The 22,646-nt window shown below is 42.6% G+C and overlaps 1 protein-coding gene across 9 annotated transcripts in view; it reads left to right on the forward strand.

Moving 5' to 3' along the window:
* Positions 1 to 22,646, forward strand: part of ADAM23 (ADAM metallopeptidase domain 23) — an 889,186-nt gene that overhangs the window by 725,612 nt on the left and 140,928 nt on the right. For all 9 annotated transcript variants that reach the window (XM_073541893.1, XM_073541894.1, XM_073541897.1 and 6 more), the window contains exons 20-23: positions 7,385 to 7,448; positions 19,270 to 19,375; positions 20,737 to 20,856; positions 22,262 to 22,430. In XM_073541893.1, the coding sequence (XP_073397994.1) occupies positions 7,385 to 7,448; positions 19,270 to 19,375; positions 20,737 to 20,856; positions 22,262 to 22,430 (459 nt within the window). The remainder of the gene's footprint in view (positions 1 to 7,384; positions 7,449 to 19,269; positions 19,376 to 20,736; positions 20,857 to 22,261; positions 22,431 to 22,646) is intronic.

Raw genomic sequence — 22,646 nt, forward strand, 5'->3', positions numbered from 1 at the left:
GGACTGGATCAGGACTACAGGGAGAGGAGCACGGGTTGGCTGGACGAAGCAGGGACACAGGAGGCAGGACCGGAGCAGGAACTGCTGAGGACAGGCACAGGTGGCTGAATGGAGCAGGGACACAGGAGGCAAGACCAGAGCAGGGACTGCTGAGGATAGGCACGGGAGGATGGATGGAGCAGGGACAAGGAGGCAGGACCAGAGCAGAGACTGCTGAAGACAGGCACAGGTGGCTAGACGGAGCAGGGACACAGGAGGCAGGACCGGAGCAGGACTGCAGGGAGAGGAGCAAGGGAGAGCGTGATCAACAGGGATACAGAGGAGCGGCCTAAAGTATGTATGAAACACAAAGATCAGGCGCCTCCAATACAGGAGGGCGGCCTGATATACCCAGGGATAGTCTCCCATTGGTCCGGCGATGCTTCCGGTTCAGGGCACCGCCGGAGCACAAGGGAGAGGAGGGAGATGTGGCGGTGGCCTACAGCGCATGCACATAGCATGCAGTGAGGCCGTCGGCCGTGGGCCAGTCAGAGGAGGATGCCGCGGCTGCCAGTCGGCGAGAGGCTGTGGCGGAGGGGGAAGGTGAGCGACGGGAGCTATGACAAAAATACACTTCCTGCTGCAAGTATTTATAAATGTGATGTGAAATGAGGAACATCACTGTGTAAGAGCTACTAGTTAAAAGGAAAGGTATGTGGCTACAATGTTCCTTTTGGTCACAGCACATTGCTAAATATCAGTTATTAGAGAAGCATTTCTTCTCCCATCAAAGTTTTTATCCTCTTAATATATTGTAATCATCAAATTATATAGCAGTGTGTACATACAATTGCTCATTTTTCCTCTCTAATTATCCTCTTTTCTCTGCTCTTTATAAAAACAGGAGGTCTCTTGTCTCTCTATTTATCATTCCCCTTTTCAACTCCTGACCCAGCTCTCCCTCCCACCCTGCCAGGGATTTTTGCATTAATTGATGAGTCATGCCAGGAAAACAGACTTCCCGTTTCTACATAAAGCTTAGGGTACCATTACACTTAGCGATGCACCAGCGATCCCGACAACGATATGGATCGCTGGTGCATCGCTAAGTGGTCGCTAGTGAGCTGCCACACAGGCAGATCTCACCAGCGACATCGCAGGGGTCGGGGGTCGCTACTTACTTGTCAGACGCAGCGATCCTGACGTCCTCCCGCCTGCGTCCACGCGTCGCCACAGGAAGCCCAGCAGGTAGTGGCCGACGAGAAATGATCCAGGACCTTCTCGCGCGATCAGCGATGAGCAGCGGGGGAGCCGGTCGGAGGTAAGTATCAGACATAGCGATATTGCTAGCAATATCGCTGCTTCGTCACAAAATCGGTGATGTTACAGCGATATTGCTAGCGATATCGCTATGTGTAACGGGGGCTTTAGAAGGGTGCAGCTGGTCAGTTTTTATTTACGTGATGTCATAGACCTAATGGAAGAGAGAATAATTAGCTGGGTAGAAAGGCAAAATAAGCAATTGTAAGTGCACAGTGCTGTATAATAAGATGACTGCAATATATTAAGAGGATAACAATTTTGATGGGAGAACTGCTTCGATAATCAGTAGATCTGTCAACACACATGCAGATATGCAGATTAGATCAGTATCTCACAATGAAAATGATCTATGGCAGAAATTAAGGGAAAAATTGTATAAATTCCGCCTGTTTTTTAAGACACTTATCTTGCAATGGATTGACTAGAATATATACATTGGTAACTAAATCTGACCTGTGTTGAAGTATTAAGTGTGTTTTACTACTATAAACGTAGGTTCCCAATAGCATTGTCCTTCCACTTTTTTATGGAGCTCCTTTACAGATTTCCCCTTTTCTTGAATACTCCTGCCTAACCGCTGTGCAGTGGGTTACAACATCTCTGTAAAACTTGATGGATAGCTAAATTAATGTATGCTGCACTTCTCTATACAGTGTGGAGACAGGAGCACCACTCTGCTGGGTTTCCATCCTTCAGTTCAGATATTGAAGTTGTGGCATATCTTAGGCTACTTTCACACATCAGATTTTCGGCGTCAGGCGCGATCCGGCGTCGTGCCGGAGCGCCGGATCCGGCAAATGTTTCGTAAAGCCGGATGTGACGGATCCATTTTTCTGCCGGATCCGTCTTGTTCTTGACAGACAAAACCGGATCCGTCTCATCCGGTTAATCCGGTTTTTGTTCCGTTTTTTGACGGATTACGCCGGATCCGGTTTTTAAAATTGACCCTTGTGGCCTTCCGAACGGGATTGGCTACTGAAAAACTATATATAGCGTGTTCCTACAGCCCTTCTTTGACAGGTTGTAGAGGAGAAAGTGCAGGTTGTAGAGAAGAGCAAGTTACTGGCGAAGATGGATGTTGTGATTGGAAATATTTTGAAGAATTTGGCGGATTTTACAGTGGAGGTGAATCGTTTGAGGGTGATTGTTCTGGAGAAGGAGAGAGCGAAACAGCAGCGCATCAGGCATCGTAGACGACGTTTGTGGATCCACCCCATCACAGCCAAGAGAATGACGCGTGGGGTCTATTCTACACTCTGCATGGACCTTAGACGAAACCCGGATAAATTTTTTGGATATGTTTGGATGAAAATGGAGAATTTTGATTACTTGGTGGAGCGCATTGCACACCTCATAAGAAAAGCGGACACCTATTGCCGCTTCTCTGTTTCACCCGCAGAGCGTCTGATGGTGACTTTAAGGTAAGTCACATTTATTGGATGTGCTCACATCAGAGCACACTTTCACTGCAATCTTGTTGGTGGTAGTTTGTATCTCCAAGTGTTATAGCTGAGTTTTGGTATGTAATGCTGTGATTTAAAACTAATTGATTGTTTTTTAATTCCCCACAGATTTCTTGCAACTGGAGAATCCCTTTCGTCACTGCATTTCCAGTACAGACTCGGGATTTCCACCATATCTGGAATAGTGAAGTACACATGCCGTGCACTGTGGGACTCCTTAGCTGAAGAGTTTTTACCAGAGCCCACAACAGAGAGGTGGATTGAAATTTCAGAAAAGTTTCTACAGATATGTCAGTTTCCAAACTGCTTTGGCGCTGTGGACGGGAAACATATCCGCATTGTAAAGCCAGCCGGATCGGGATCGGAATATTTCAATTACAAGAAATATTTTTCAATTGTCCTCATGGCCATCGCTGACGCGGAATACAAATTTATTGCTGTTGATATTGGGGCCTATGGCCGCTCCAATGACTCTCAAGTTTTCAAACTGTCTGCCATGGGGCGTAAACTGTATGGAAACACCTTCCAGTTCCCACCCCCTAGACCGCTGTCGCAAACATCTGGTCCACCTATGCCATTTGTCTGTGTAGGGGATGAAGCCTTCCAGCTGTCAGAACACCTTTTGAAACCGTACTCTAGCAGAGGATTGACAAGAACAAAACGCATTTTTAATTACCGCCTCACAAGAGCAAGAAGAATGGTTGAATGTACCTTTGGTATTCTGACAGCCAAATGGCGGGTCCTATTGACTGCGATCAACATCAAGACAGAAACTGTGGACGAGGTGATCAAAGCTTGCGTGGTACTCCACAATTTTGTTAGCTGCAAGGAACCCATTTCCATTGAGGACACCTCTGAAGAAACCACCTTGCAAGATTACCATGACATTACCACTAGAAGTTCTGTGACGGTTTCAGTAATGAGGGACAATTTTGCACTATACTTTATGTCACCTCAAGGCAGAGTACACTGGCAGGATGACAGAGTGTGAAAGATTTGTTCCCTTAACCAAACTTGTGTACCTTCTGTAGCAACAGTATATACCTTTGCCAACCAAAGTTGGCTATCTTGTCATGGTCTTACTATTTTTACCTTTAGGCCACAGGTGTGTACCTGGTTGTGTTTTATGCAAAGTATTTCACCTTGTAACAAAAGTTGTGTACATTGTTAGGAAATCACCAACAATAAACACAACTTTTTAGGTGAAATACTTTGCTTCAAACACAACCAGGAACACAACTGTGGCAAAAAGGTAAAATTTACCTACAGTTATATACCTGGTTTTGAATACCTTTTTACCTTTGAAATACCCTGTATTTAACCTTTTTTTTAAACATAGTTCGCCGCAGAAAGAAATGACAGACAACCATTGTAAAACGATAATTTAACTTTTATTTAAAATATTTTTTTTTTTGTAAAATGTTTTTAAAGTTTAAAAAACTTTTTTAATAAATGTTTGAAACCAACCAAATGGGCATTTTTATTACAACAAAAAACATTATAACTCGGTGTAGTGTGGGGTGGAAATAGTGCTGGAGGGGCTGCGGGACACTTCGACACTGGGAGTGTGGAGAGAGGACTGGGATCGTGGTGGGGAAGGAACAGTTAGAGGTGAAGGTGTGGAAAAAGCTACAGAATGGGTGGACATGTGGGAGGCAGAAGAGGTGGTGGGCGGTGGAGTGGAGGGTTGGGCAGGGACTGTAGGAGCAGATGATGTTGATGGCAAGTTGTATGGGGAAGGAGTTTGGTACGGGGAAGGAGTTTGGTACGGGGCAGGTTGCTGGAAGTGGGGAGATGTCTGGTACTGGGGAGGTTGCTGGTACTGGGGAGGTTGCTGGTACTAGGTAGGTGGCTGTTGCTGGGGAGGTGGATGGTATGTAATAGGAGGGGGAGGATGGAAAGTGGCTGGAGGGGGTGCAGGTGGAGGAACTACTGTGGTGGGAGGAGGAGGTTGGGAGGTAACGTGCTGGAGAGCACCGTGGCATGAATGCATTACATGCATCTGCTGGGTAGGAGAGAGCGTTTCCATGCGCTCCACAACAGACCTGAAAAAGGTGTGGTTTGGCGAAGATCTTGCTTCTGAATGCATGGTTTGCAGAAGTGTCTTCACCTCCAGAATGCTGGAGTTGATCTGCTGAAAGCCTGCGGAGATTTGCTCTGACAAGACTTTTAGACAGTTCTGGAAAGATGCATTCAGATGCAAGAACTCTGGCGCATAAGTCTTTTCCTGACCCCTCTGCCGCTGCCGCCCAGTACCCGCAGGTGTACTAGAGGTGGCAGGGGCAGAAGGGTGGGGTAAAGGGAAATCGATCTCCTCACCAGCAGCTTCATGTAATGTAGGCGGCCACGATGCTCCTGTGCTGGTGGATGGGACAGATGGGTCGAATGTGTGGGAAGGCTGGGAAGGTGCAGATGTACCGGGGCGGTCGAAGTGTCCCTCGGTGCCGGTCTCCTCAGGGATCGCCTCAGAAGGGTCCAATCATGCAGGCTCCCGAGTGCTGCTCACCGTGCTGTGGAATAAAGAGAAAAAAAAAACAATTAAAATAGTGACATGGTATGGCCCTGGCTGAAAAAAAAAAGTTACATCTAAACATTTTTTTTCACATGTGGTGTGTAATATTTACCTTCTGGTGACCATTGTTTCCCGGAGGAACGACAGGGCTTGTGCGTACTTGTACTTGCTCCTGCGTCCTCCAGATCCACTCGGGGCCCGCATCTCTTTATTGAACTCCTTCTTGAAACGATCCCTCACAGACCGCCACTGTTTCACAATTCTGTCCCCTGAAACGAGAAAGGAGTGGTTAGTATACAACATCAGTGTTTCCCAAACTCCAGTCCTCATGGTCCCCAGGGGTCATGTTTTCAGGATTTTCATAGTAAATGGAAATCCTGAACACATGATCCGTGGGGACCACGAGGACTGGAGTTCGGGAAACACTGGTTTACATCAAGCAACCGGTACTGTATATACTTACGCTCTTTAATCTGGGCCCGAGCATCGAGGTCCTCCCAGCGGTCCACAAGGAGCGAACAGATTTCCTCCCAGAGTCGTCGGGTAACGATCAGGTCAGCATGGCGGCGGTCAGCCATATTCCATAGCGGCTCCCTTTCTCTGACGAGATCGATGAGGTGGTCCACATCAATCCCTCCATCCTCACCGTCAGAGTCGGGAGCACGCTGTGAAGGCTGTTAAAGAAAAAGACAAAAATAACATAATTTGCCTCCACAAAAGAAATGAAATAAAAAGTGCAAAAAAACAAAGCAAAAATATTTATACTTACATGCTGGTGACCACCACGTTGCTGTCGCCGACGACCCTGGGAGGCACTGCGAGGACCTCTTTGCCGAGCACCAGATTGGGAAGACTAGAGAAGAAAACAAAAAATGTTATGTCTTTGGATGTAGGCATTTGTTTCCTGTGTGTGGTCTGCAGAACATTGTTTTCTATGTGTTGTGTGTAGTGTGATGTTGTGTTTCTGCGTTTGATGCAAAAAACTTACCAATTGTGAGCCCACTCCAGGTGTCTGTCCACCCCTTCCTTCTTCTTCTGGGAGCTCCTCTTCATCTTGTGATTCCTGTTTTGAAATAAAAGGCAATGAATAGACATATATTACAGAGATGATGGATTTTGGAAATAAAAACTTACCGTCAAACGCTGACGATGCGAGGGAGGGCTCCCAGAAGAAGATGTGCTGTCTTCCTGCTGGCCAGACTCCATGCCTGTGGGTGGTGGTACTGCTGCTGCCAGTGCTTCCAGTGCTGCCACTGTTGCTGCTGCTGCATCTCTTGGGCGGCTGTTGAATAAAGAGAAACAAAGGGGCAATGAATATCTTGATATTCCATGGCCCTAGTTTGGAGGAATGGGGGATTTGATAATTACCGTCTCTCATCTGCTGCTGGACTCCCCTCCCATTGTTCAGCATGCTGCTCCATTTGGGGTGGTGGTGGTGCTGATGGTGCTGCTGCAGTGGTCTCCTGCCTTCTCCTGCGCCTGGTTGCTGTCTTGGGTGGCATGTTGGGTGTGGCTGAGGGTCCCACTGTCATGCTTTTATATATGTGTCTTGTGGGCAGAGCTACTGAGCATGCTCGGACCCAAATAACCGGATCCGGCGCATTGCGGTGCTCATAGGCGTTCATTGTTGTTCGCCGGAGACAAAAAACGTTACAGTAGCCGTTTTTTCCAGATGCCGGATCGCGACACATTGCCGGATCCGGCGAAAACCGGATGAAACGCATGGCCATCCGGCGCGATCCGGCGCAAATGCAAGTCAATGGGGGGGAAACCGGATCCGACATTGCATTTCGCCGGATCCGGTTTTTGTCAAAAGCGCCGGATCACGCCTGACGGCGAAAACCTGATGTGTGAAAGAGGTTAGTGGTGGTTCATCATGTCTTATGATGGGAATATTTCTTTATTCCTGAGTACTGTATATGAATGTTTCCAATCACACACAGTTAAAAGAAATCCTATGAATTGGACCTGTAAAATAAATTACAAATTGAAACAGAGTTTTTTATTATTTTTCTGACCATTCATAATTTTGCATTAAGTTATTTCTGCAAAATTGATAGTAAATATAAGTGAAGCAAAGCGTGTACTGATTCAACTACTATTTTAGGGTCGCTGTTACAATGGTGAATGCAAGACGAGAGACAATCAGTGCAAACACATCTGGGGACAAAGTAAGTTGCATTTTACATGGTATAATTTGCCAATGTGATATTCTATTGGTAATAATGTGAGTGACTGTTGTCAAAGCTTATTTCATTACAATTGAGATTAACGTTCAGTAGAAACTTTTTCGCATGTACATGGTGGGTTTTCTTTGTAAGATTTTCTGTGACTGAAAATCATTGTATCACTGAATAGGGTTTGTAAAAACCCTAGCAAATACTGTACTATAAAACTGTATGTGGAACATATACTCATTCCACTGTTTTACTTTAAAGGGAATCAGTTGGCAGGATTTCACCAACCTAACTATTTAGTTGTGTGAAAAAGTGTTTCCCCCTTCCTGATTTCCTATTCTTTTTCATGTTTGTCACTCTGAAATGTTTCAGATCACCAAACAAATTTACATATTAGACAAAGATAACACAAGTAATCACAAAATACAGTTTTAAATGAAGATCTTTATTATTAAGGGAAAAAAGAAATCCAAACCTACAGGGCCCTGTGTGAAAAAAAGAGATTGCCCCTTAAACCTAAAAACTGGTTGGGCCACCCTTAGCAACAACAACTGCAATCAAGCATTTTCGATAACTGACAATGAGGCTTTTACAATACTCTGGAAGAATTTTGGCCCACTATTTTTTGCAGAATTGTTGTAATTAAGCCACATTGGAGGGTTTCCAAGCATTAACTGCCTGTTTAAGTTTATGCCACAGCATCTCAATTGGATTAAGGAATTGACTATTCCACTCTAAAAGGCAATATAGAATTAATCTTCAGCTCACCTGGTCCAGCCTGCCCAGTCCTCCTTTCCATGATCTCGGTGCACGGAATAAATCCATCCCCATCTGGGAGAAAATTCTTGGTGAAAAAAAAAACTTTTGTAGTTCCAGCACACGATATAGGAAAATTAAAGAAGCCTTTATTTAGTCCATCATTAAAGATTACAATACCAAATGTAATAAAAGCATGTGTAGGCTTACGCGTTTCGGATCATATTTGACCCTTAATCATAGCATAAAATACTGAATAAATGTTGCACTTATCAAGGAAAAGCAACCAAAGAAGGCTGCCTTGGGTAACACCCACCAGAATCAGCTGTAATACCAGCATCACTAATTCAAGGTTAGCAATAGTACCTCACTGGATTAACCCTATGATGCATCCATCTTATACAAACATGTTACAATGTGAATTCTCACTTAGTGATAATCTAATAGTTTAGTCACTTTTTAACCAAATTTTTATATATATAAATTCATCAGGATGGGATGGGATTACAGGCGCACACCACCGCAAAAAAAAAAAAAATTATATATATATATATTTTTTTTTTTTCTTAAATTTCTTTTCTTTTTTTTTTGCGGTGGTGTGCGCCTGTAATCCCATCCCATCCTGATGAATTTATATATATTAAAATTTACGAAACGCGTAAGCCTACACATGCTTTTATTACATTTGGTATTGTAATATTTAATGATGGACTAAATAAAGGCTTTTTTTAATTTTCTTATATCGTGTGCTGGAACTACAAAAGTTTTTATTCCACTCTTAAGTCTTAGTTTTGTTTTTCTTAAGTCATTCAGAGGTGGAGTTGCTGGTGTGTTTTGGATCCTTGTCCTGCTGCATAACCCAAGAGCACTTCAGATTGAGGTCACGAACAGTTGGCCAGTATATTTTCAGTATTTTTGGTAGATAGAAGAATTCATCTTTCCATTTACAATAGCAAGTCTTCCAGGTCCTGAAGCAGCAAAACAGCTCCACACCATCACACTACGACCACCATAGTTTACTTTTGGCATGATGTTCCTTTTGTGAAGTGCTGTGTTACTTCTACCCCAGAAGTAATGGGACATACACCTTCCTAAAACTTCAACTTTTGTCTCATCAATCCACAGAGTATTCTCCCCAAAAGTTTTAGGGATCATCAAGATGTTTTCTGGCAAAACTGAGACAAGCTTTTTTGTTCTTATTGCTCAGCTGTGATTTTCGTTTTGGAACTCTGCTATGCCAATCATTTTTGCCCAGTCTCTTTCTTATGGTGGAGTCATGAACAATTACCTAAACTGAGGCAAGTAAGGCCTGTAGTTTTTTGGATGTTGTTGTGGGGTCTTTTGTGATCTCTTTGATGAGTCATTGCTGCACTCTTGGGGTAATTTTATTTGGCCAGGCACTCCTAGGAAGGTTCACCATTGTTCCATGTTTTTGCCATTTGTGGATAATGGCTCTCATTTTGGTTTGCTGTAATCCCAAAGCTTGAGAAATTGTTTTATTACCTTTTTCCAGACTGATAGATATCAATTACTATGTTTTTTATTTGTTCCAGAATTTCTTTGGATAGCGGCATGATTTCTTGCTTTTGACAATCTCTTGGTCTACTTCACCTTGTCAGGCACATTCTATTTAAGTGATTTTTTGATTTAGAATAGGTGTGGCATTAATCAGAGCTATAAGCAACTGGTTGAGAACACATGTACCACTAGGTGTCAGTCGAATAATAATAGCACAAAGTGGTAATATAAAACTTACCTTTTAGTGTTAAATATTACCTAAAAATTCAAAATGTGCCTAAATATACTAAAGTGCAAAACTGTGCAGCGCCACACAGACAAGACATAACATATAAGAATTTCAGCCAACACTGACCAACAAATAGAATCAGAAAAATTCTGACAGTGTTAGGCTGACATTAATACAATTATAAATCAAAGCAGATTTGATAAATGATACCAACAGGTATTAATATGTATACAGCCCAAAGGCAAATCCCAGTTGGGTAAACACAAAAATACCCGTCACGATATATATAATAATTTGGAACCCTCTCACTAGGTCAGAGGAATAGGAATGCCAAGTTCTTATAGTGATGACCAGAAATCCGTGGTGAATAGGGGTACTGTTATGAATGAGTTAACGAGGAGGAAAAAACAAAAATCAAGCTAAGCCTGGAAAACCGGAGAGGTTGGTAACTAGCGGATTGCAGACCCCTGATCCTATCCACACAACTAACAGTAGCCGTGGAGCTTGCCTACGGTGGTCCTAGACGCCTCTTCAGGGCTGGAGAACTAAATAAGCCTAAAGAAAGAAAGGGAAAATCTAAACTGCCCCAGAGCAGACCCCAAAACAATAGACAATCCCCAACATGTATTGTCGGTGAAACAAGATGAAAACACAAACACAGATAGAAAGATAGGCTGAACAAACGATGGGGCCCTCACTAACTAGAAAGGACAGGAAAGAAAAGCTGCTGTCTCCAATCACGCAAAAAACCCTGCCAAAAAATGTTTAACACGTCTGATAGAAAAAGGCCCTGAAGTCGCTAGACTTCAATTCCCTATATCAGCAGTCAGGTATATTCTGAAGACAGAGCAAAAGAGATCAACTGATCAGAGACAAAATGGGGATTCAGCCCAGTCCCAGCCAGGGCTGGCTGAACACAAAAACTAAGTAAACCAGACGAAAACTCATATGAACAATAGCAGAGAAAACTTAGCTTTAAGAAGGCAGGAACCAAACTGGAAACCAGAAGACACAGTCAGGAGAAAGCACCAGCAAGAAACTAGGGAGTCGGCGGCCTTAAATCCAATCAGAAATTCCTGATGTACAATCACAGTCCTCTTCCTCAGGTGGCCGGTCTCTGCCATTTAGATCAGCTTCATTACCACCCTTCACCAACAGAGGGAGTCCAGATAGAGAACTCACTACTCCTCTGTCAGCACAGCCAGCTCCATAACCCTCACCAGAAGCAAACCCGAAAATGTGCTCACAACAGTACCCCCCCTTGAGGAGGGGTCACCGAACCCTCATCCACGCCACCGGGCCGATCAGGATGGGCCCGATGAAAAGCACGAACCAATCTATCGGCATGAACATCAGAGGCAGAGACCCAAGAATTGTCCTCCTGGCCATAACCCTTCCACTTGACCAAATACTGGAGTCTCCATCTAGCCAGACGAGAATCCAGTATTTTCTCTACCTCATATTCCACATTACCTTTAACGAATACAGGGTCAGGAGGTGCCGCCATTGGAACTACTGGCTCAACAAACCTCTTCAACAGAGATTTATTAAACACGTTATGGATCTTAAATGTAACAGGAAGAGCCAATCGAAAAGAAATCGGATTAAGAATCTCCAAAATCTTGTAAGGTCCAATAAATCTTGGCTTGAACTTTGGAGAAGCCACCTTCATAGAGATATTCTTTGATGACAACCAAACCATATCACCCACTTTAAACCGGGGACCAATGGTCCTATGCCGGTTAGAAAACCGCTGGGCCTTTTCCTGGGAGAGAGACAACTTATCCACTACTTGGTCCCAAATCTGCTGCATTCTCTCTACCACCGTGTCAACACCTGGGCAGGCTGAAGATTCCACTTGCCCTGAAGAAAATCGAGGATGAAACCCAAAGTTACAGAAAAAGGGGGACATCAAGGTGGCAGAACTAGCTCTATTATTTAAAGCGAATTCGGCCAAGGGCAAAAATGAAACCCAATCATCCTGATCAGCAGATATAAAACATCTCAAATAGGACTCCAAAGTCTGGTTTGTTCACTCCGTCTGCCCATTGGTCTGAGGGTGAAACGCAGAGGAGAAGGACAACTGAATTCCCAGCTTGGAACAAAAGGCTTTCCAGAATCTGTAAACAAACTGAACTCCTCTGTCCGATACAATGTTCTCAGGAATCCCATGCAACCGAACCACATGTTGTAAAAACAAGGGTACCAACTCTGAGGAAGATGGCAACTTTGGGAGTGGTACAAGATGGACCATCTTAGAGAATCTATCACAAATCACCCAGATAACAGTCATTCTCTGAGAGACAGGAAGATCAGAAATAAAATCCATTGAAATATGGGTCCATGGCCTCTTGGGCATCGGCAAGGGCATCAACAACCCACTAGAGCGAGAACAGGGTTTAGACCGGGAACAAGTCCCACAGGACTGCACAAAATTCCTGACATCACGAGATAAGGCAGGCCACCAAAAAGTCCGACTCACCAAATCTCTGGTACCAAAAATATACCTGGATCACCAGCCAATGCGGAGCAATGAACTTCAGACGTCACTCTCTTCCTCCACTGGTCAGGAACATACAATTTTCCCATAGGACAACGCTCAGGTTTTTCCTCCTGGAATTCTTCCAGGGCACGTCTCAAATCGGGCGAGATGACAGAAAGAACTACCCCCTCACCTAGGATGGTAGTAGGCTTGGTCACAGTAGGAGAATCAGCAAAGAAACTCCTAGAAAGGCCATCTGCCTTAACATTCTTAGTGCCTGGAAGAAAGGAGACCACAAAATCAAAATGCGTAAAAAACAAGGCCCACCTAGCCTGTCTAGGATTCAAGCGTTTGGCCGACTCAAGGTAAATCAAATTCTTGTGGTCAGTGAGGACCACAACTTGATGTCTAGCTCCCTCCAACCAATGTCTCCACTCCTCAAATGCCCATTTCATGGCTAACAATTCCCGATTCCCCACATCTTAGTTGCGTTCAGATGGGGAGAACTTTTGGGAAAAGAAGGCACAGGGATTCATTTTAGACGTCACCGGATCTTTTTGGGACAAAACAGCTCCTGCACCAATCTCTGAAGCAAAGTACTCATAAACACAATCAGACCAGGAGGACATATTCCTGGCATAATAAATTACACCTAGATGCCTCCTCTGTTGTGTAAGACCTAAAATATAGATCAGTCACTAAAGACAACTATGGAAAAGGGAGAGTGGAAAACCACTAATAGACGACCACAGATCCGATGTAAAAATATATATATATCTTTATTAGGACAAATAAACAGATTCTGGACAAAACGGTGCTCGGTAGTGCATTAAAATAACCCACGCACCATGGGAAACATAGCAGACCTCCCTAGAGAACTTAGATAATAGTCCAAATGAACACTACAATCTCCTCACATGGATAGATGTACAGTATTATCACTATATCATCACATCTACAATATTACTTATTAACATACCAGCCCTGATGACATATTATATAAATCTACATGGCCAAAAGATATATGTAAATGAATATATATGTATATATATAGGACACTGTCTGAAAATATAGTGTAACCTGAACATATATGTCTAGTGGTTATTATCAGAGAGACGCTATAACAGTAGACAGAAGGTGTCACTGTAAACATACACCACCAAAATGGTTATACAAATACCTCATTATAACTATTATTTCTATATAGAGGGCCTTACCTGGCCCAAAGAGGAAATGAAGTGACAACAGATCATACAACTAATGTCTCACTATGCGAGGCAAAATAAGGAAAGTTAAGGAAAGATCTCAAAGCCTCTATCATATATAGCCACTATTCAGTAGTTGCTGCTCTCTAGTCCAAAAGACGCATACAGCGAGAGGAGCGGTAATTGTTACCAGCAAAGGGCGGTAGTGAGGAGTCCCAGGGGGGTCTGCGTGTGTACCCCGACGCGCGTTTCGGATGCTCGTCCTTCGTCAGGGGGCGTGAACTACAGCAGAGCCAAGGAGCTAAAAAGGCCATGACCGGAAATGAGGCGGCGTGGACCGGAAATGACGCATCCGTCGTCATGACGACCAGGGACGCGAAGCGGCGCCGGCGTCAGCCAGTGTGCGCCTCGGCGTAATGGATGCCATGGCAACACACCGGCTGGAGACGCCAGAAGCCGCGTCGCAGGACCCCAGACCATGACGCGCATGCGTACTGGTCAGCACATCCTCCTTAATCGGCCACATAATACTCTGATGTGAGCAGTACAGAATACAATAATCGCATCACATAATCCCCATTACTCACATGGAACACAGACAATAACCTTGCATATTACTTAACAATATGGAATCTAAGAGCATAATTACTAAATGTGTCATAAAAGATAACAATATATGATTTTAGCCATATACATCTAGAGCACTGTAGCACAGGTATAAATTTCAACAATAATATAATAACAATGCTGTGCCCATTAACCCTATACACATAATACTATGCTACATAAATGTCTCCAGGCCCATTGGCTCGTACAGAACTCTAGATTCCACATTTGTCAAAGAAATTGTATTCTAACAGATTTCTCTAAAGGTTATATATAATACATAATAAATAATGCAAAATTAATAACTGTGTCCGGCAAGTATATAGCTTTCATGGGTCCAGAGTGTTCACCCAATGTGGCTCCATGGTATACAGTCCTGATGTAATGATATGCGATATCCTGTGACTGTATTAGACAGATGCCTAGATCTCGTGGTTCAAATAAGGATGTTCTTCAACTATGACTCAATGCTGTACTCCAGTATAATATACACGTGGCCTAGAGTATAGAATGTATAATAAGAAAATAATAAATAAAAGTCAATAAAAACAACAAATTAAAAACAACCACGCACGCGTGGAAAATTAAATGCACTCCACAGTACAGCCAGAAGGTGATCATAGAAATGATGCAAAGTTTAAGCATTCGTTTAGCCCATTAGGTTGGACCGTATTTAATTTGAGCCAAGCGTTGTGATAATCTGCCTCCCCTGATACCAGGATCCAATGAGTCAATCCCTCTAACTCTAAAGGACCTACTATCACGTCAGTTGAAAGTTAGGGTCAGGGAGCACGTTCTAGGTATACAAGCTGCGGCAAGCGAAAATGATATATCTGTGCTTAAGACTATACCTAAGCACTTTAAATTATATCACCAGTGTGATAGTAGGTCCTTTAGAGTTAGAGGGATTGACTCATTGGATCCTGGTATCAGGGGAGGCAGATTATCACAACGCTTGGTTCAAATTGAGGCAAGATGGATATGGACCTTAAATACGGTCCAGCCTAATGGGCTAAACGAATGCTTAAACTTTGCATCATTTCTATGATCACCTTCTGGCTGTACTGTGGAGTGCATTTAATTTTCCACGCGTGCGTGGTTGTTTTTAATTTGTTGTTTTTATTGACTTTTATTTATTATTTTCTTATTATGCATTCTATACTCTAGGCCACGTGTATATTATACTGGAGTACAGCATTGAGTCATAGTTGAAGAACATCCTTATTTGAACCACGAGATCTAGGCATCTGTCTAATACAGTCGCAGGATATCGCATATCATTACATCAGGACTGTATACCATGGAGCCACATTGGGTGAACACTCTGGACCCATGAAAGCTATATACTTGCCGGACACAGTTAATAATTTTGCATTATTTATTATGTATTATATATAACCTTTAGAGAAATCTGTTAGAATACAATTTCTTTGACAAATGTGGAATCTAGAGTTCTGTACGAGCCAATGGGCCTGGAGACATATATGTAGCATAGTATTATGTGTATAGGGTAAATGGGCACAGCATTGTTATTATATTATTGTTGACATTTATACCTGTGCTACAGTGCTCTAGATGTATAAGGCTAAAATCATATATTGTTATCTTTTACGACACATTTAGTAATTATGCTCTTAGATTCCATATTGTTAATTAATATGCAAGGTTATTGTCTGTATTCCATGTGAGTAATGGGGATTATGTGATGCGATTATTGTATTCTGTACTGCTCACATCAGAGTATTATGTGGCCGATTAAGGAGGATGTGCTGACCAGTACGCATGCGCGTCATGGTCTGGGGCTGCGACGTGGCTTCTGGCGTCTCCAGCCGGTGTGTTGCCATGGCATCCATTACGCCGAGGCGCACACTGGCTGACGCCGGCGCCGCTTCGCGTCCCTGGTCGTCATGACGACGGATGTGTCATTTCCGGTCCACGCCGCCTCATTTCCGGTCATGGCCTTTTTAGCTCCTTGGCTCTGCTGTAGTTCACGCCCCCTGACGAAGGACGACCATCCGAAACGCGCGTCGGGGTACACACGCAGACCACCCTGGGACTCCTCACTACTGCCCTTTGCTGGTAACAATTACCGCTCCTCTCGCTGTATGCGTCTTTTGGACTAGAGAGCAGCAACTACTGAATAGTGGCTATATATGATAGAGGCTTTGAGATCTTTCCTTAACTTTCCTTATTTTGCCTCGCATAGTGAGACATTAGTTGTATGATCTGTTGTCACTTTATTTCCTCTTTGGGCCAGGTAAGGCCCTCTATATAGAAATAATAGTTATAATGAGGTATTTGTATAACCATTTTGGTGGTGTATGTTTACAGTGACACCTTCTGTCTACTGTTATAGCGTCTCTCTGATAATAACCACTAGACATATATGTTCAGGATACACTATATTTTCAGACAGTGTCCTATATATATACATATATATTCATTTACATATATCTATTGGCCATGTAGATTTATATAATATGTCATCAGGGCTGGTATGTTAATAAGTAATATTGTAGATGTGATGATCTAGTGATAATACTGTACATCTATCCATGTGAGGAGATTGTAGTGTCCATTTGGACTATTATCTAAGTTCTCTAGGGAGGTCTGCTATGTTTCCCATGGTGCGTGGGTTATTTTAATGCACTACCGAGCACTGTTTAGTCCAGAATCTGTTTATTTGTCCTAATAAAGATATATATATATTTTTATATCGGATCTGTGGTCGTCTATTAGTGGTTTTCCACTCTCCCTTTACCAACCTCTGAAGCGTCTACCTCCACCTGAAAAGGAAGTGAGACATCAGGTTGCCACAAAACCGGAGCAAAAGTGAACCTCCGCTTCAGCTCCTGAAAGGCCGAAACAGCCTCTGAAGACCAATTCAGCACATCAGCACCCTTCTTAGTTAAATCAGTCAGTGGTTTAGCAATACCAGAAACATTAGCTATAAATTTACGATAAAAATTAGCAAAACCCAAAAACTTCTGGAGAGCCTTCAAAGAAGTGGGTTGAACCCAATCATAAATGGCCTCTACCTTGGCTGGGTCCATTTCAATAGTTGACGGAGACAAAATAAATCCCAAAAATGAAATCCTCTGTACACCAAAAAGGCACTTCGATCCCTTCCCCAACATGTATTGTCGGTGAAACAAGATGAAAACACAAACACAGATAGAAAGATAGGCTGAGCAAACGATGGGGCCCTCACTAACTAGAAAGGACAGGAAAGAAAAGCTGCTGTCTGCAATCACGCAAAAAACCCTGCCAAAAAATGTCCAACACGTCTGATAGAAAAAAGCCCTGAAGTTGCTAGACTTCAATTCCCTATATCAGCAGTCAGGTATATTCTGAAGACAGAGCAAAATAGATCAACTGATCAGAGACAAAATGGGGATTCAGCCCAGTCCCAGCCAGGGCTGGCTGAACACAAAAACTAAGTAAACCAGACGAAAACTCATATGAAAAATAGCATAGAAAACTTAGCTTTAAGAAGGCAGGAACCAAACTGGAAACCAGAAGCCACAGTCAGGAGAAATCACCAGCAAGAAACTAGGGAGTCAGCTGCCTTAAATCCAATCAGAAATTCCTGATGTCCAATCACAGTCCTCTTCCTCAGGTGGCCGGTCTCTGCCATTTAGATCAGCTTCATTACCTCCCTTCACCAACAGAGGGAGTCCAGATAGAGAACTCACTACTCCTCTGTCAGCACAGCCAGCTCCATAACCCTCACCAGAAGCCAGAGGCAAACCCGAAAATGAGCTCACAACAGGGTACGCTATTCCCAACTTGTTTCCTCTCTTTCAGATTCTTCAGGTGAATAGGAACTGATAAAGTGGGCTTTGTTGCTACTGTGTCAGTGGATTATAATGGCCATGATGGTGGTATGTTTCGACTTTCAGTTCTTACTCCCCTGAAGAATCTTTGTGAGTGGCAGTAATCAGGCCTGCGTGTGGCTAGAGAATTTTTACTCCGCTTCCCAAAGATGTGATAAACCACAATTAATTTATGTTTTAATGGTGGGGGACAATCACTTTTTCACACAAGGCCTGCTAGACACCTCTGATAGATCTTATGTCAAGGATAAAGGATTCTGGATTTTAAATTCAAACTGTTCCTTCTTTATCTTCCTCGCACCATGTGTTGGTGCATTGTTGGGAGACCCCAATACGAATTCATTGAAATTTGTGGGTATGGCCTAATTTAATCCAATATATCTAGGTGCTTTACAGAGGACCTATCACAAGCGCAATACGAGAGTAGCCAGGTTTTACTCTTATTTTATTCCTGCTGCTTCTCTGAGTAATGTGCGTGCTAATATTTATTCTCTTTACCAAGGTGGAAATATATACAGTATAATCATGCAGAAAGTCCTTTGAGCATCACTCCCTTGGTAAAGATAATAAACATTCGCAGTGAATAAAAAGGCCTATATCTCTGGAACCATTTTGTGGAACTGAAAAATAAATAACTGGACAACCCAGTGAAGCAGTGGGAATAGAACAAGAGAAATGTTTGGCCTGGTGAAAGGTCTCCTAATGGTTCCTCTACTTCTCCTGTATCCAAGATATAGTGATGTCTGTGGTTCCCAATAAATTGACCAATTGCTATTTGCTTGTAACTAAGTAACCAACTAAGAAGGAGAATTATGATTAAGGATGGGAGACAAGTAGGGTACTTTTTCACTCTATCATGGTGTAAACCGCTTATTTTACAACTATTACAGTATTTAATACTTTTATTGGTAAAGTGTTCTCAATAAATGTCTAATTTATCTTTTTCAAATTGTCTCTTCAGAGAGGAAGAAGACTAGATCTCTAGTGCCACCTATTGGAAGTAGCAATCGTAAAAGCTCCAATAGGTGGCACTAGAGTTCTAGTCCTCTTCCTCTCTGAAGAGACAACTTGCATGTTTCCCAGAGGAGCATTGCGACTTTAAGTCTCCTCGTCTCTGCATGCTTAGCATGTTAATCTCCACAAGGAGAAACTATACTTCTTAATTTATCTTGTATAATTCCAGAAGCAGCAGGCTCAGATAAGCATTGCTATGAGAAGTTAAATACAGAAGGCACAGAGAAAGGAAATTGTGGGAAAGATGGAGATAATTGGATTCAGTGCAGCAAACAGTAAGTTAAGAAAAAACAGTTGCATATGATAAAGATACTAAATTGTAACTATTTAGTACTCTACCAGAATGCCAAGCTAATGTTGTCTATGGTCATTATTTCATATTTTTAAATAATGAAATTATTTGAGCTGGAAGATGAGGAGGTATATTAGACAATCAGCAGTGGTAGGGAGTCCTACTACTACAATATTTAGATTAAAAAGAACAGGGCTGCAGAGTTTATTACATGTGTGTGGTAGGGTAGCTAATCCTGCATTCAGAACTGCACATGTGGTGAAGAATAGGGCTAGAGGGAAATTACATGCTTAAATGAGGACAATGTGATAAAGCAGGACCTCTTCATCAGGACAGAAAACAGTTTTCTGTTCTGATGACGAGGTGCAGCGTGGCCTCAAAACGCGTTGAATCTGTAAACCTATTCAGTAAATCATTCAATATATCCCATTGGATATCCTGCGGATTCATCATTGGCAGTGCATGAGTGGCATCTCCATTCTTTCAAGACCGGTGTTCTTGCAGCATCCGTGTGATAATTTTGTATGCGAGATACACGTTGCTTTATAGCAGCCATACTAGGTGAGTGGATTCCCTTCCTTCACACGTCATTTTTTATTGGTTAAGACCCTATTGAGCTCTCTTTTTCCAGTTTTCTTTACTCCCCATGCTTAAACGAGAACACTAAGGTGAATTTACACCTGCCAATGATCTATGTTAAATGAATGCTGATTGACAGTATGGTTTTCGGGCGCTGGTTATTTAAAAAACCTGTTTAAACAGGCCGACTACCCTTCAAATGTGCACAGAACGGTCAGTAATAGATTGTACTGTGCGTATAGGCTGCCACTGTTCTTGGCTTTGACGATGCACTGCCAAGAAGTATGCTCTTTTGGGCAAACCAGGAGATCACTTCACCCTACTAACACGTGTTTTTGTCATTCATTGGATGATCGTTAGCCTACTTACATTGCATAATTGTTGGTGATCAAACATTCCTGGTGAAGCTTGTTTCCAATTACCTTGCAGGGTAAATGTAAGTTATTGAAAATCATTAAATTGAATGTCCACCCAATAACTTTCACGCTGAAGTTTAGTGATGGAGCGGCTAAGTACTTCCTAAAATCTTTGCCTTGACCATCAGCTGACCCTTTCCTCTGATTACAGGTTTTGTCTACTGATGAATAATCTCTATTATCTTTATGTAATAAATGTTTCTTGCCCTCACAACCATTGTCAGGGTGCCTAATAAATAAATTCCCCCTCATTACTATATCAGCAGTGGTTCAATGTCTACAGTAAGTTGAAATTATATGCTGCCTCTATTACACTTAATCCTTTATTAAATGGTTTTCTGTTTTGTAGTGATATATTCTGCGGTTTCCTACTTTGTGCAAATGTATCTAAGATTCCCCGCATTGGTAAACTAGCTGGCGATATACCTCCAACATACATGAATTACCAAGGGAGAGTGATGGACTGCAGGTATGCACTCAGAGCTGGGCACCTAGGATTAATTTGGTGGCTTTTAATACCATTATTTCTTTGCTACCTTATGAAGCAATAATGGCTAGCTTTAGTGGAAATAAAAGTGCATGACTACACTGTGTGCACACTTATTAGGCAAATGAATATGTTGACTATATCATAATTTTTATGCAGAATTTCCACAGGTGATGTGTAATGAGGAAAGTGAGCAGAATTATTAGGCAGCTTGTATTTCTCAGGCCACATTGGTCAAAGAGATTCACCTGACTATGAGAAATAAAAAAAAAATGGTAAAAGTCTTACAGGGGTTTGCAGCACTCTTGAAATTGCTAAGACATAGAGGTGTGATCACAGAACCAAGAAAAACTTTTGTAGCAAATAGTCAAGAGGGTCACAAAGAACGTGTTAAGAAAAAAAAGGCACACATTAACTACTAAAGATTTGAGAAGAATCAAATGTGAAGTGGCCAGAAAGTCACTATCCTCCAGTGCTGTCCTATTTCTGAACTGCATCCTCCCTTTATAGCCCTGAAGTACAAGGTGTTCAGTACTTAACAACATTGCCAAGGTAAGGGAAGGCTGAAACCTGACCACCACGGAACAAAACACATAAGTTGAAATGTCAAGACTGGGCCAAAAAGTATGTGAAGACAAATTTTTCAAATGTTTTATGGGCTGATGAGATGAGAGGACTAGATGTTTGGGACGGACTAGATGGTAGGGCCTGTGACAGGATCAGAAACGGGCACAGATCTCCTCTTTGACTCAGATGCCAGCATGGTGGAGGTCGGGAACTGCTATGGGCTTGTATTATTAAAGTTGGGCATTTGAGTTTTGTGTTGAAAATGGACTCAAAATCAACTCCCAAACCTACTGAGTTTTTAAAAGACACTAGCTTCAAGCTGTAGTACAGGAAAAAGTCTGCATCTATCAAGAAAACCATTGTTTTATGCAGGGCAATGCTCCATCACATGCATCCAAGTCTCCACTGCTTGGTTAACCAATAAAGGCCTTCAAGGTGAAAGACCCCTTCCTCACCTGACCTATACGCTACTGAGAACTTCTTAACCGGGAGAGTTGTGGTGCTGCCTAAAACTGATGGACTCCATGGAGACCCTGGAGTTGTTCCCTGCATGTGTGTATAAGAAGAGACCTATCGCTCCAGGGCAGCAGCCGGGGAGAAGCCACCTAGTCTCCCGTGCAGCTCGGTCCCTGACGGCTTTTAGCTATGAATTTCTATGACATGCTGCAGCTTTTTAGAGTTAAACATGACTGGCCGTAATCATATATGAGCTATTAGGTTCCCTTTAGGAGAAAAATAATTAGTATATTTTTCCATGGAGGTGTTTATAAAAAGGGAAAAAGTAGTTAATAATATCTGTAATAATTTTTGTGTTATACAGTGGTGCTCATATTCTTTTGGATGATGAAACTGACATGGGATATGTGGAGGATGGAACACCGTGTGGCCCATCAATGATGTGCTTAGACAGAAAGTGCCTACCTATTGCATCACTGAACATTAGCAACTGCCCAATGGGTTCCAATGGGAAAATATGCTCTGGGCATGGGGTAAGACTAATATATTGGTATATTTTGTTAATAAGAATGATTGATTCATATGTTAAAGACATAGGGACAGATTCATTAAGACCAGCATAACTTTCTAAGAATTAGGCCAGGCGGGTGTAGCCATTCCCCATCCCTCCATGCTCCTTCTTTTGGGTTAAACTGGTGAGGACTGGCGTGAAAATGCTAAAAGTTTTGTATTATTTTATGGTGTTTTGC

The sequence above is a fragment of the Dendrobates tinctorius genome, unplaced genomic scaffold (assembly GCF_039654945.1).
Source record: "Dendrobates tinctorius isolate UK_male_01 unplaced genomic scaffold, ASM3965494v1 ptg000125l, whole genome shotgun sequence".
Lineage (NCBI taxonomy): Eukaryota > Metazoa > Chordata > Amphibia > Anura > Dendrobatidae > Dendrobates > Dendrobates tinctorius.